General features: G+C 31.6%; 1 protein-coding gene across 1 annotated transcript in view; it reads left to right on the forward strand.

Annotated features, from left to right (window-relative positions):
• Positions 1-543: 543 nt before the first annotated feature.
• The window catches only part of LOC127718560 (hyccin-like), an 88,933-nt gene continuing 72,448 nt past the window's right edge, over positions 544-17,028 (forward strand). The window contains exons 1-3 of the mRNA XM_052224626.1: positions 544-636; positions 4,448-4,551; positions 5,895-5,999. Coding sequence (XP_052080586.1) covers positions 4,504-4,551; positions 5,895-5,999 — 153 coding nt within the window. The 5' untranslated portion in view covers positions 544-636; positions 4,448-4,503. The remainder of the gene's footprint in view (positions 637-4,447; positions 4,552-5,894; positions 6,000-17,028) is intronic.

Here is a 17,028-nt window from a genome sequence, read left to right on the forward strand (position 1 = left end):
GACCTTGTGCAATGCCTGTTTTATTTGTCACAGTTTAGTGTAAATTATAATACTTTTTTATATTCGGTAAACATCTCACCAGAGCTTATGTTTGTAAGTTTTCTATTCTATCTATTCTATTCTATATTCTAAGAAGAAGAATTTACTACATAAGAAAATGTCTGTACCAAGTCAGGAATATGACAGTTGTTATCCATTCGTTTGATATGTTTGAGCTTTTGATTTTGCCATTTGATTACGGACTTTCCTTTTTGAATTTTCCTCGGAGTTCAGTATTTTTGTGATTTTACTTTTTACAGGACGGCATCGTAAATATTTATAACAGTACATTATGGTACTTTGTCAATTAAATATTGACTGCGGTTATTAGTTAAAATCTAGTGTTAAATAATAAATATTCAATTTGAATAACAAAATCCATATACATTGACAAACGTATCATCTGATATATTCATTGTGAAAAGTGGATATTTTTTTGCGCAATATATCACAGGTTGACTGAAAAGTGCGGAACAACCGGAAGTATATTTTTTTTTAACTTCCGGAAGCGTCATGACAGCACCGCCTGGTTTTTCGTCTGCTTTTTTACCCCACATTAATTTCATTTGAAAAGAACACACGTAGTTGATATATACAGTATGTCTTACGCATATATACACATCTTTCTATTTGATTTTCTCCCAAAATCTCAAAAGAAGCCCCCAATTAAACCTCCCATATCAAAACATTGCTAAAATAAACATGATATAAAACCGAGGTACATATTATTATTAACGTGTATCACATTTGGATGCATTAAGATGTATGGAAACGATTCACAAATTCATTTAGTTTGTGAAAAATTAAAGCATAAATTGTATGATGGTCTAACTGTCTAATCACAAGACAATAGAGTAATTACATTTTTGATATTTAGTTAAATTTAGTCTCCAATGACCTTAGATCTGTCTTCGAATAATCTTTAGACGACAAACAACAATCACTTTCTAATTATGACATCAAATTTTAATGCCCCTGCCGCTAGGCGAAGGGAGCATTAAGTGTTACCCTTGTCCGTCCATATGACCCAAAATTAGTTTCCGTTCTCTAACTTTAGTTTCCTCAACCAAAGGTTATGAATTAAACTTATACACAATGCTTATTACCATGAAACTCAGAATTTGGATGACACCACTTTTACAGTTCTTTAGTAATGTCCCTTTATTATGTTATATGCAAGCTGGGGCATCATCTGTGTCCCATAGCCACATTTTCCATTTATTTAAAATATGATTTCAAATTTTACAGGAATTTGTGTGATTTTAAGTAATTGGCGGACAAATTTACAAACAGGTGTAAATATGTATATGAAATGACTAGGCCATGGAAAACATTTTTGAATGTTGGTTTCCATTACTTCTTTCTTTTCTTTGTAAACAGAGCACCCTAGTCAAACAGTAGTAAAAAGTAAAAACCTTATATTTTAAATATCTAAACTTATATGATATTTTAAAAGAAAAGCTGGCAGGGGGATATAATTACATTGTGCATTCATTGTTACTGATCATTGGAAAATATACTTGAAACCAATATGAACACAAGAAAAATTTGAAAGGGTCAGCAGGCAGGAAAAAACGTTATATTTTATTTAAATTTTTTTGTGAAAAAGCAAATGAGGCACATGTAGTTTCCACCAGGGCTTCCAAAACGGTCGTATTGTCCAGACTTGACCGGTAAATTATATAAATGACTTGTTGTGCCAAGGCTGAAACGGACATTTTAACATAGTTCAGAAAAAAAAAATGAAGTTTATGCGAACTTTTTGACCTGAACTTTTGCCTTAAACAGCCACACATTTCCGGTCATAAACGTGACATGATGAATACTTAAATGTACTATCAAAACAAACCCTACAGTAATGCCATCTAATTACAATCAAGGTTAAGTAGTTGTCTGACAGCTTAAATTTACCTGTTTAGGCAACAGGTAAACTTGTACCGGACATTGAACATTCTGTTAAAAGTTATTTTCTTAAATTTTAGCCGTTTGCATCTAATTAATTTAGGCAAAAAGATTTAGATTATCAGGAACGAATATAAATATGATTTGATGAAAATTTGAAAAGGTAGTAATAAAGGTTTTAAGTGAAAAATCGTCAGGACCACGTTGTTTGAACTAGTGCACTCGTGCGCAGGTGTGAGATTTAATTATGCATCCGAATTTTCAAAAATGCTAAAAATATCATTGATTTCTTTATCTAATGTTCATTTCCAGTAGTTTCCTGAAGAAAAAACACAGAAAGAGCTACTTAAACTCAATCCTACTTTGTTAACGTATACACGGATTTTACGTATCCGTCTGTGGTCCGTGTTTTATCATTGTCAAGTCAACATCTGGTATTAGGAAAATGTACTTTTTAAAAACGAAAGTGAAGTTAATTTTGCACAAACAAATAGTCTATGGCAGATATTACTACGTTGATGTTGCACACTTTGAATGGTGATCAGTCTATTTAACGCCAGAACATCAAATTTTTATAAAAAAATCAAGTTAAAAAAAATATGGTTTTTGTGCAAATCATAATTCATATGATGCCCAACTCATTACTTTGGTTGCCTTTTGTTACTAAGTCTTAAAAGATTTAAATTGAGATAAGACAAAAAATGTCCGGCTGGCTCAAATAATTTTTGGAAGCCCTGGTTTCCACTCTACAGAGAATTTTGTTTTAAACCATAGACAGGAAATTCTTGAAAAAAACTTCGACATAAAATAGATCTGTTAGAGAGATAAAAAAAAACATTTTTGATAAAATTATCAGCTCAGTCTTTAGTTTGCTATGTTAAACTTTAATTTAATTCAGTATAGCATAACACATATAAACATAAGCTCTGGTGAGATTTTTACCAAATGACACTATGTTCGTTTTTCGTAAAATGTTGTTTGACTTTTGGTTGAATTTCTTGTTTGCCATGGTGAGGTCAATTTGAATGTCCCTTTGGTATCTTTCCTCTCTCTTTTATTGCATTTACCATCTAAATCTTTGATGCACTCATGGCTTCTGACTTCTTGTGCTGAATTTTGTGAAAAGGTAGATAATACTTTACTATTGAGTTATCATCCACTAACTGATGGATATATAAAGCTGCATCAGTACCAACTTCAAGATTTGATTGTCAAAGTGGTCAGAAAGAAACTATAGAAAAAAAATTATTTAAGGATGTACTTACATGACTTAGGTGAAATTAAAAAAATCTAGAATTTAAAATTGATACTATAAGTCAGAAGAGTATTAGTTTAGGAACAAAATAAGCTAAAAATATTGATAGCTTATGGAGCTCCTTTTCAAGATATTTGATTTAAAAAAAATTGTGGGAAAAGGCTGACACGGACTTTTACCTTATATTTCCATTGGTACTATTTGGGTCTCAAATCGAAAGAAAAGAAATCTAGAATCTGCTTAAATTTTTGTAAATGACCATTTATGAGCTATTGAAGTTTTATATGAAAAGAAAAATGGGTGTTATGGGTCGAAATATTTTACCCTGTATCGTAGGAAAAAAAACAAGGAGTCCAAATCTTCTGACAAAAATTCCTAAACCTGACCTAAGTACATCTTTAAGAGAGAAAAACTCAGAATTTATGAATTAGAAAAGGAGGGTAATGTTAGTTTTTCTTACAGTATGTCAGATGTGTCAAAATCAATTACATGTCCATCAAAGCTTGGTATGGTATATATGCAAAAAGATGCTCAAGTATCACATTAAAACTTTTTAAGTGATGAATATTGCATTTTTACCTCAATTGGTCTATTTTTTTTATTTGTCAAATGATGGACAATTCCTGAATTGAGGTATTTGAATCCACCAATTAATGGTTATTCATGACCTGTTAAAGCTTATACAACTTGATGTTGCTCACCTCGGTAAAGGGGCTAGGGTAAAACATACAATAAACTCATCATAGATACCAGGAGTCAAATTTTGTACGCCAGACACATGTTTCGACTAAAAAAGACTCATCAAAGACGCTTGAATCAAAAAAAGTTAAAAATGCCAAATAGAGATCTAACAATGAACCTGATGAAATAGTCTTTTTAATCATTTCTAAAGTGTAACTGTTTTAGCGATGATCTTGTTCAGGCAAAGGAGATTAATTCAGTGCATGAACTTTCCTAACTTGCACTCCATCATACATATATATATCAGACTTTACTCACACCAATATTCTGTTTTATATAATGAAATGTGGTTCCATTAACAATATGAAAATAAGGAGATTTGGTATGATTGCCCATGAGACAACTATCCACCAAAGTTCAAATGAAGTGGATGTAAGCAATTACACCTCTTTTTAGAGGGCACCTGTCTATAAAGGGTATTTACCTGCTTTCCCGTGATGGGTCTTTAAAGACGGGTTCCATTGTACTTGATTTATTAACCATATGTTTTATTATTTGTTCATTCTTTAGATCATCACAGAAATAGACAGCCAGAGCAAATGAAGATTACAAGAAACTAATATAATATGGCAGATCTTCCCCAGGCAATCAGAGAATGGCTTACAGAATATAAGGTATGCTAATCACCGTCCGTCAATTAGGGAAGCTAATAGATCATAAGGTATTTTTGAAATAACATGATTAAGGTAATAATTATGAAAATAGATAGAGAAAATACAAAAGGAACAATGCAAAATCGTAAGTTCATTAAAACAGATAAAATGACCCAAAATAAAAACTATGAAATGACAAAAAAATAATAACAAAGATTGAGCAACTCAAACCCAACCAAAATCTGGGGGTGAACTTGTGTGCTCTGGAAGGGTAATTATATAAGCAGTTCCTGCTCCACATGTGGTACCCGTGGTGTTTAATGTAGGTTGTCAACTTTTCTAACTGCCATAGTGTTAGATCTCTCTAAAGACAATATTAAATAAGAGATTAATATAGAATGAATTTCGCATTGTTTATCTGTATACAACATTTTATTCTATATTTTGTGGGTGAATTAATAATATTTTAAGTGATTGCATTGCACTGCATTTTTCAATTAAACAAAATTTAGTTGCACACTATATTTCATTACATGTGCTCATGTTTTATTTTTTTCCCTAAGATACAGGAAATTGTAATACACGTAAAGGTTTACTTTTAATTTAAAATGAACATGTGCTTAAATATTGGTCAAAGAAAAAAATGTGTAATGTGGAGTCATTGTATTCGGCATACAGACTAATTTTTATGGGTTTCCTAGGTAAAGGTTGCGCCAAGAAATCTACAAAAAATTGTAAAAAAAATACTTTTTGGGTGGAGACATTTGCAAATTTTTACAAAAATCAATTCATTGCTGTTTGGCATATTTCTACTTTTTACTAGCCACTATAAATACTTTTAAAATCGCCTGAAAAATAAGTTTCAACCACATTGATTTTCTCATCAAAAGAGGTATATATGGTTTGTAAAGGACCCAACTTGGATTTTGAATTATCTCCCCTTTGTTGTGTTTTGTATACTTTTGTGTTTTGGTCTTTTTCTTCTGTCATGGCATTGTCAGTTTATTTTCTATTTATGAGTTTGAATGTCCCTTTGGTATCTTTCACCTCTTTTTTTACCCATTTTTCTTCTGCATTCAAATTCCACTCTCCATCATTTGTTTATGAACACCTGGAACTGTGCCAAATGGGTATTATTGCAGATTCTGTGAAGAAATTCAGTTAAATAAGTAAGATACTGTGAATTCATTTATTATTGTGGTTAACAATTTTAATGGATAGAAAAAAAGTGTATTTTTGGTGGATAATAGATTTCATGGTTTGCAAAAGTGTTTATACAAGCATATAGAAAATGTATACTTAGTTGAACATTTAATTGATGTATTGTAGACCTTGTTTTCTAGTGCTGTTTTGATGTTTTGTAGACCTTGTCACCAGAAGAACTAAACACATACAGTAGTACAGTTAGACAGAATGATGAACTGGTATCCTGTTTGTATCATCTTTTTAAATCAGAAACAGATTCGCAGGTACTGACTAATATTGATCTGTATTAACAGAAATATAGATTCTATCACTGTATTGAGTGAGATACAATATTTATCTACTAGAAACAGTTAAATTTTCAAATTTAAAACGTGAGGCTTGCCGAGGTTTTAAAAATTTTAAATTTGACTGTCTCTAGTGGATAAATATCGTATTGAACAAGATTTGGTGATGGAATCTGTTTCTCTAATGATTTTTTAAAGATATGCAGACAAATTCAATCCTTCCTATCGAATGATCTGCAAAAAAATGTGTTCTTTCTATATGACGTTATCAGACATGGTCGCCTTTTTTCATGACGTCACAATAGGAAATTCAGAAGAAAGCATGAAAATTTGACGTTATAATTGAATTTTGACCAATGAAGAACTGAGATCAAACAAACCACACATTGATTAAATAAAAATAATCAACATGTCAGGAAAGGAATAAATCATGTAAGAATTAGAGAAATAGATATATGTAATGACACAGGTTAATTTATATTGACATATATGTTAACAATCATCAACAGTTAACTTAAATAATGTCACAACAGTAAGATGTCATGAGAGTTTGACCTGTTATTATATGGTTCAGTAGAACCATTATATTATAAGTTATATAGTTTGCTACATACCCCCTACAGATCCATAGAGGGTCAGTAAAATCCACAGTGGGTGAGGTTGAAGGCCAAATCCTCTATGAATTTTACTTACCCTCTATGGAAGCGTAGGGGTCATTAGTGAACAGTATAACAAATCTATCGCACTCAGGACTTTTTCTGCCAAGTTTTGTATAAAAATAAGCCATGAAATAAATAACATTCATAGATGACGTCACCATTAGTAGTAAACATGATGTCATGATACCCTATGAAATCTACTGACCCCCAACGGTTCCATTAGGGATCACCACAGGACTACATTAAACCAATCACAACATCTCTAATTTACCTGAGGTATGATAAGGTCCTATATGTGGTTTCTCTCATCTCTCAACATTAAATTATCGATCAAATTGAATCACCAATATTAGTTGCCTCTTGAATTACTTGACTAATAGGAGCCAGGGTTGATATTTGAATTGTTACAAATGACAATTAATGAAAGGAATTGGTTATTCTATAATAAAATTAATATAATAAACAATCCTGAGTTCTCTAAATCTTTTTTCCCCTGGTGGTCCTTGAAGAAAATCTGCTTGTCCTCACTACTATTTCTATTGCAAGATACCAATATTGTTTCGATCTTTTACCAAATTTTGGTGGTCAGGACCTTCAGACCACACGTTTTCCAGAACTCTGGCAATCTGAGACTTGAAATGAAGGTAGATTACTCTTGTTTGCAATTAATTCTGAAACAAATTCATATTTTTGTGCAATTTTTGTGACTCAAACATATGAATGTATATATAAAGCATTTTGTTTTGTATGTAAAATTCTTTTGCTCTGATCCAACCAAAATTTTAGTTGTATGTAATAATAAGTATCAACTACTATAAGAATATAAATGACAGGTTCAAGCTTTAGAAAAAGGATTATCTCCCTTTGATAGATTTCCATTTTGAAAGTCATGTACATTAAATCAAGATTTTATAACTTGATTACCAACTGTTTTTTTTTTACTGCTTCATATGCCTCCCGATACATGCAAAACAGCTGATCTTTTAAAAAAATTCAAAATAAAATACTACAGAGAAAAAATTTCCATTTACATATCATGTATTTAGTAATGTGAAATTGTGATTTAATGGAAAAGAAAGTGCCTCATATCACAAAGAATAAAAAGTTATGAAACCTTGAAGTCAAAACTACTTTTATCTACTTTCTGTTTGCTGTTTTTACATGTTCCCACCACTTCCAGTCAACATGATATCCTTCTACTTTCTGGTTTGATGTCCCAAAAAAAAAATTCCAGATAGATGTTTCATTTCAGCATAAACCTTTAATCAAACAGAAAACATTGAGTCCAGAAAAAATTCTGAACAAAATGGACTATTTTATTTCACTCCATGTTTTGACTGGCACTGGAAACTAGTTGTAATACAAGACTGGTATCTTTTTTTTATTTTAAATTATAATAATTATAATAATAAATTCTTTATTTCAAGAGGGTAAACTCAGTTAGTTACAATAAACTAATCTTCCCTGAGGCCCTCACATACAAATTACAATACAATCAAAAACAGATATTTACACATAGTTAATTTACAGTCAATTAGTTCAATGTAATATTACTAACATGATAAGATATAAGGCTGTTCAAGATGTACATGTAGTCAAAAAATCAAATACAAATAAAAATAAAAGAATATACAAATACATTGTAGAAAACATAATCTTATCAGGACTGTGTTAAGTACTTCTTGATACTTTGTTTAAAAGTATAAGTGTTTTGAGCTTTATGCATTTTGTGTGGTAGTCCATTCCATAACACTGATCCAGGATAAACAAAAGATTTCTTAAATAGCTCAGCTTTTGGCTTAGGAACTATCAGATTACCTTGAGTGACACCTCTCAAGGAGTAAGGATTACTATCTGATTTCAGTTTAAACTTTTGAACTAGGTACATTGGTGCTTCCATACGCATACATTTATATAGAAGTAAATATTTATGGTATTTGATTCTATTATCAACTTATATGCTTTTTACTTTCTTGAATTATCTCCCCTTGGATATATGCTGACAACCCAAATTTGTATGCATGTGACTTCTATCAACAGAGCAACTTCTGCACGATGTTTGCATTCTTACTTCCAGAATAAAACCTGTTCCTCACAATACCAACAATAAAAAAATAAACACTTCTCCCATTGTCAAAGATAAAAATTAAGCACTTTAGAGAAATGTTTACGTGCCTATTAGTAATTTTACAAGCGTGAAGATGATAATGTAAAACACTAAACATGAAACAGGGATCATTATTTGATTAAAATAGGAAATTCAAATTCAAATGAAATTGTTATGCAAATTAATTAAAGGACCCACTACATTTTGCTCATTTTATCCACTGAAATAAGTGCTTATCTTTCTTAAATGCAACTGTCTGCAATAGTGCTGTATCAAAGGTTTATTGTCAACACTATACTTAAATATAATTTAAATTTTTTCAAACTACACGTACTCTTCCATTTTTTCCATCAGTAATTTTGATGTTATTCAAAATACTTGTTAACGATTTAATCTAGCAGTTGAATAAACAAAACATCAATATCAAAAACACTCCAGGTGAAAATATAATTTGCCAAATTTTCAGTGAAAAAAGTTTAGGTTAGCTCTCAAAAATTAGGATCGGTTGGGGTACAGGAAATATCTTACCAATATTCTAACTTTGACTCTTTGATGTATTATTGGTGGAGGAAAACTTGCAATCATTAAAAAAATTCAGAAAATAATCATTGAGCCATTATGGAGCTATCCAAACCCTCGATCATTATTATTTCAGAGGTCTGTAATCTTTTACAGGGAATCTTGACTAATGGCACACTGATATTTTTTTAACTAACTTCTTATATGTTGACAGAAATTGTCAATGGACTCCTGAAGTTGTCAAACGACTCCTAATAGCATTTTGGCTATTATCATGAGAACTATAACAGATAAAGAGAAAATGAGCGGCAAAATATGAACAGCAAAATGAAATCTTCAAATAAGTTAACAGAACTTGTAGATCAACTTCCTATAGGAGTTACTGGCCCTAAATCACAATTTTAGTGTTTTTTGCCATTATTCTGAAAACTTTAATGGATACAGATAAGCTGTGGCAGAAAAAATGATTTGCAAGTCAAGAACTTAAATATATTGAGTGATGTCACTATCACCTGTGTCCTTATTTGGGTTATTGTCCTTAAATGACCTTACCATTATCATGATTATTATTTTAAATATTCTCCAATGGTATCTTGATCAAACCTTGTCATAATTGTATTTAATGGTAGAAAGATTGTTGCAACTGAACATTTGCTAATGACTTTCTTGTTACATTTTTTTAACCAGGTTAGCAGCTCATACTCATAGGGACCTTTTGTTCAATCTCCAATGGTTAGATATATTAATATAACTGTTTACCCAAAATAGAAGCAGGATACCTGGAGACCATATTTATATGCTATTCAAATGAAGCAAATATTTATTTGCACACCTGTTATTTGTACAACATTTGACTGATTGAAAGATAAAATAATCAACCTTGAAATGTGAATGTTTTTCTTATGTGAAATGGTTCATTAGGCCAAAGAAACTAATCATGTTAATGTGGTTTTGTTTTTTGTGATTTTGAAATAATGCTCACTGCTAAATTAATTTATATCATTTGAATTCTTAATGCCACTCTTTGAGAATTATAAGATTAAACACATTTTTTTCTAGAGGTTATAGATATGTAAACAGGACATATTTTTATGTATAGTTTATGGGTCAGCAGCCCAGTTTACACATCAATAACCGTTAGAAAAAATGTGTATCTTATAATTCTCAACCCCAAAATTTGTTATTTTTCTTACAATTTCAACCTTCTTGGAAGACTGTGATTCCATTCATGTGTTTCGTGAATGTATTTATCACAGTACAGTTGATATTATGTTTACATAGGTTACAATAGTAGTTTCGGCAGCATGGTCTATTGAAATGTAAACCAACCGAACGATACTCAAACAGACCAATCAAATTCAAATAATTGTAGATATTCAAATCGTATAAGAATTATTGTCAGATGTTAATATAGATAACTAAATAACCTTTTAAATCTTACTTCTATTTAATTGAAAGGTTAGGTCAATAGTGAAAGCACTGAATTGATAAGGTAGATCTATATTAAGACAATTTCCAGTTGAATTGGCAGTTTATTGATATATATTAATGAGGTTTACATGATTAATAAGAACATTATAGAATGACTTAAACATTGTCCAATTAGTCTATAATATTAGGCAATGTTACTAGCAGAGATATCAGTCTAATCCATAAAGAAGTAGAGCTATGACACCACAGAGCTGTAGTCATGACTAACATTGTACAATTAGTCTATAATATTAGGTAATGTTACTAGCAGAGATATCAGTCTAATCCATAAAGAAGTAGAGCTATGACACCACAGAGCTGTAGTCATGACTAACATTGTACAATTAGTCTATAATATTAGGTAATGTTACTAGCAGAGATATCAGTCTAATCCATAAAGAAGTAGAGCTATGCCACCACAGAGCTGTAGTCATGACTAACATTGTACAATTAGTCTATAATATTAGGCAATGTTACTAGCAGAGATATCAGTCTAATCCATAAAGAAGTAGAGCTATGCCACCACAGAGCTGTAGTCATGACTAACATTGTACAATTAGTCTATAATATTAGGCAATGTTACTAGCAGAGATATCAGTCTAATCCATAAAGAAGTAGAGCTATGCCACCACATGACTAACATTGTACAATTAGTATATAATATTAGGCAATGTTACTAGCAGAGATATCAGTCTAATCCATAAAGAAGTAGAGCTATGCCACCACATGACTAACATTGTACAATTAGTCTATAATATTAGGCAATGTTACTAGCAGAGATATCAGTCTAATCCATAAAGAAGTAGAGCTATGCCACCACATGACTAACATTGTACAATTAGTCTATAATATAAGGTTATGTTACTAGCAGAGATATCAGTCTAATCCATAAAGAAATAGAGCTATGCCACCACATGACTAACATTGTACAATTAGTTTATAATATTAGGCAATGTTACTAGCAGAGATATCAGTCTAATCCATAAAGAAGTAGAGATATGACACCACATGACTAACATTGTACAATTAGTCTATAATATTAGGCAATGTTACTAGCAGAGATATCAGTCTATCTAATCCATAAAGAAGTAGAGCTATGCCACCACATGACTAACATTGTACAATTAGTCTATAATATTAGGCAATGTTACTAGCAGAGATATCAGTCTAATCCATAAAGAAGTAGAGCTATGCCACCACAGACCTGTAGTCATGACTAACATTGTACAATTAGTCTATAATATTAGGTAATGTTACTAGCAGAGATATCAGTCTAATCCATAAAGAAGTAGAGCTATGCCACCACATGACTAACATTGTACAATTAGTCTATAATATTAGGCAATGTTACTAGCAGAGATATCAGTCTAATCCATAAAGAAGTAGAGCTATGCCACCACAGAGCTGTAGTCATGACTAACATTGTACAATTAGTCTATAATATTAGGTAATGTTACTAGCAGAGATATCAGTCTAATCCATAAAGAAGTAGAGCTATGCCACCACATGACTAACATTGTACAATTAGTCTATAATATTAGGCAATGTTACTAGCAGAGATATCAGTCTAATCCATAAAGAAGTAGAGCTATGCCACCACAGAGCTGTAGTCATGACTAACATTGTACAATTAGTCTATGATATTAGGTAATGTTACTAGCAGAGATATCAGTCTAATTCATAAAGAAGTAGAGCGTAATGTTACTAGCAGAGATATCAGTCTAATTCATAAAGAAGTAGAGCTATGCCACCACAGAGCTGTAGTCATGACTAACATTGTACAATTAGTCTATAATATTAGTCAATGTTACTAGCAGAGATATCAGTCTAATCCATAAAGAAGTAGAGCTATGCCACCACATGACTAACATTGTACAATTAGTCTATAATATTAGGCAATGTTACTAGCAGAGATATCAGTCTAATCCATAAAGAAGTAGAGCTATGCCACCACAGAGCTGTAGTCATGACTAACATTGTACAATTAGTCTAAAATATTAGGTAATGTTACTAGCAGAGATATCAGTCTAATCCATAAAGAAGTAGAGCTATGCCACCACATGACTAACATTGTACAATTAGTCTATAATATTAGGCAATGTTACTAGCAGAGATATCAGTCTAATCCATAAAGAAGTAGAGCTATGCCACCACAGAGCTGTAGTCATGACTAACATTGTACAATTAGTCTAAAATATTAGGTAATGTTACTAGCAGAGATATCAGTCTAATCCATAAAGAAGTAGAGCTATGCCACCACATGACTAACATTGTACAATTAGTCTATAATATTAGGCAATGTTACTAGCAGAGATATCAGTCTAATCCATAAAGAAGTAGAGCTGTGCCACCACAGAGCTGTAGTCATGACTAACATTGTACAATTAGTCTATAATATTAGGTAATGTTACTAGCAGAGATATCAGTCTAATCCATAAAGAAGTAGAGCTATGCCACCACATGACTAACATTGTACAATTAGTCTATAATATTAGGCAATGTTACTAGCAGAGATATCAGTCTAATCCATAAAAAAGCAGAGCTATGCCACCACATGACTAACATTGTACAATTAGTCTATAATATTAGGTTATGTTACTAGCAGAGATATCAGTCTAATCCATAAAGAAGTAGAGCTATGCCACCACAGAGCTGTAGTCATGACTAACATTGTACAATTAGTCTATAATATGAGGTAATGTTACTAGCAGAGATATCAGTCTAATCCATAAAGAAGTAGAGCTATGCCACCACATGACTAACATTGTACAATTAGTCTATAATATTAGGTAATGTTACTAGCAGAGATATCAGTCTAATCCATAAAGAAGTAGAGCTATGACACCACAGAGCTGTAGTCATGACTAACATTGTACAATTAGTCTATAATATTAGGTAATGTTACTAGCAGAGATATCAGTCTTATCCATAAAGAAATAGGGCTATGCTACCACAGAGTTTTAGTAATGTGGTATAATTTTTATATCCCTACTATAGTGGGGCTATATTCCTTTTACCTTGACTGTCTATCTGACTTTTAGACCAACAAATATTTCAGTCACAATTTTATCAGTACTAAACTAAACAGAACAATAGGAGCCTGACAATGATCCATGTAAGGTGTCAGCACTTTTGAGATCTGTTAAGACAGTCACGTCATTTCTTCCTGTTTGCAGATACTTTGAATTTTTTCATTTGTTGAATAACATGAATTAACTTAATATTTTTGTCACACTGTTCTCAAGTACTACTGTTCTCAAGTACTACTGTTCTCAAGTACTATTGTTCTCAAGTACTACTGTTCTTTAGTACTACTGTTCTCAAGTACTACTGTTCTCTTCTCAAGTACTACTGTTCTCAAGTACTACTGTTCGGAATGAATTCATATTTAGTCTGCAGCTTATCTGCGTTGACTTGTAAAGTATGAGAACTTTTTGGTTTATAGTCTTACCTTTATATTTTGGCTGGTTGTTTTTTATGATTTCAATGCATAAAATTTTCATTCGTGTTGAATTCGTGCATCAAACAAAAAGTGTGCTATTTTCATGAATATTATTGATCTAGATTAGATATTTGCATGGATGAAAATTTTCTTGAATTTAACATGATTGCGAGAGAGTAAAAACGTGAAAATTTCCATATTTACATTAATTGAAATATTGGTTCAATGAAATCAAAATGTGTAACTACATAAAGTTCTAAATAATAAGAATGGCAATGATGTCTGGATAAAAGTTTTGAATAACTAGAAATTCTGCCTATTTTGAAGTAACTTAGATTTCACGTTTGTTGGAATTTAATTGCAAAATAAAAATTTTGTGTAATGGGATCCTTATTTGAATTGAAAATTACGTAGATTTTTAAAGAGAAAATAGAATATAAAAATGTTACATAGGCTTGTTCATTTACAACAGTATCCACTAAGGGATACCAATTCAATATTGACAAAAGGAAAGATTTTAGGATGAAATGGGATACCAATTTAATATTGACGAAAGGAAAGATTTTATGGTGAAAACTGTTCACTTGTCAGACGTGTTAAGGAAGAAATTAATAAGTGATCAAAAGTTAAAAAAAAAAAAACACAATTCTTAAAAAGATATTTTGTTTCTATTAGAACAGAGACATATAAATATTATTGATATTTTATAATGAGCTTTATCAAGAACACTAGGGAATCTTGCTTATAATTCAACTATAATTATTTGATGAATGTTCGTATTTCAAGAAGGAGTACTTTGAAGGAGATATTTTGTTAATGTTGTTAGAAGTACCAGTTCATATTAAAAATTATCTTGAATTTCACAGAGAAGTAGCATCAAACTGACATTTCAGATAATTAATCATTTTTACACAGTTTATCTGTTTCCATGGAAACCCAAATATGGAACTTAGGTAAACAAGTTTTCTACCTGATGAAGGTATTGATTTAACATGTTAAAGGCATTTATAATTAAATGGGGATTATTTTTTGTTACCATGGGAACAATAACTACCATTAATTTAACACTAATGAGGGACATTGGGCATTAATCAGGTGCATGATAGAAAAACATCAAACGTAACAAAGTAAGGTAAATTAAATGTTATCAAAGCTGAACATTTAATGATCAGAAGACTTTTGTCAAAGTGAAAAATTATCTAATGATGAAAAATGGAAATAAATATAAAGGTTAGCCTTCAAATTTTATCAAAAGTGGCATGATGACTATACATTAAAGTTTACAATGTTAAGGGGACCAGATTTTCAGATTTATTTACCATGTTAAAGGAACCAGACAGGGGTGGATCCATCCATTTTTAAAAGGGGAAAAGGGGGGGGGGGGGTTCCAACCATATGTCCCCATTCAAAATCATTGATCGTCAAATCAAAAGGGGGGTTCCAACCCCCACTCCCCCTTCCCCCCTGAATCCACCACTGCCAGACTACAAAACTAATGCTTTAACCTTGAGTAACCTTGAGTTTTTATCCTTAATTGTATTCGTGACATAGTTTTATCATGATATAGTCTTAACCTAATTAAAGTCTTATATCAATTGGCTGACAACATGTAAAAAATGAAAAATGTTATGAGACCAGTTTATCAGACTAGTTAACCAGGCTACAGAACTTATTTTCTCTGTTAAGGTAATCAGATTATTAGACTGGTTTACTATTCTTTAAAAGGAAATAAGTTTACCCTGTTAAAGGGACCACACTAAAAGCTAATTAACCATGCATTTTAAGGATACCAGGCTACATAGCTTATTGACAATATTAAAAAGAAATGTTGTTTACCATGTTAGGGGACTAGGCTACAAAACTTGTTTACAATGTTAAGAGAACCAGGCTACAAAACTTGTTTACAATGTTAAGAGAACCAGGCTACAAAACTTGTTTACAATGTTAAGAGAACCAGGCTACACAACATGTTTACAATGTTAAGAGAACCAGGCTACAAAACTTGTTAACAATGTTAAGAGAACCAGGCTACAAAACTTGTTTACAATGTTAAGAGAACCAGGCTACACAACTTGTTAACAATGTTAAGAGAACCAGGCTACACAACTTGTTAACAATGTTAAGAGAACCAGGCTACACAACATGTTTACAATGTTAAGAGAACCAGGCTGCATAACTTGTTTACAATGTTAAAAGAATCAGGCTACACAACTTGTTTACAAATTTAAAAGACCAGGCTACACAACTTGTTTACAATGTTAAAAGAACCAGGCTACACAACTTGTTTACAATGTTAAAAGACCAGGCTACACAACTTGTTTACACTGTTAAAAGAACCAGGCTACACAACATGTTGACCATGTAAAGGGAACCAGTCTAGTTTAGAATTAGAAGGACCTTATTTTGTTAATCTTGTATTGTTGGGTTAATTGTGTCTCATTGATGGACATGTTATGAAAATCTCTTTTGATTTATTAATATTCTATCCTACTCAAGATAAGTTCTAGCCACATGTCTCCCAAGTCATACCCATGTTACCAATGGCCTTACAGCCTTCAAATTATGATACCCATGCTATAGACAGCCTTGCAGCTGTCAAATTGTCATACCCTTTCTAAAGATGCTTTGTCGTCTGTCAAATCCAATCAGTTTTCCAGTCACACCCATAAGATACTTATATTAATAAGTCAAGTTAATTGGATACTATTCATCACGGTATCTGTCATTCAATCTCTGTCAACAGTTTTTACAGAATTAATATAATGCAGGAAAGTAGTCTCTACTCTACATGCTCTAGGTGTAGAACAAAGA

The sequence above is a fragment of the Mytilus californianus genome, unplaced genomic scaffold, assembly GCF_021869535.1.
Source record: "Mytilus californianus isolate M0D057914Y unplaced genomic scaffold, xbMytCali1.0.p SCAF_10, whole genome shotgun sequence".
Taxonomy (NCBI): domain Eukaryota; kingdom Metazoa; phylum Mollusca; class Bivalvia; order Mytilida; family Mytilidae; genus Mytilus; species Mytilus californianus.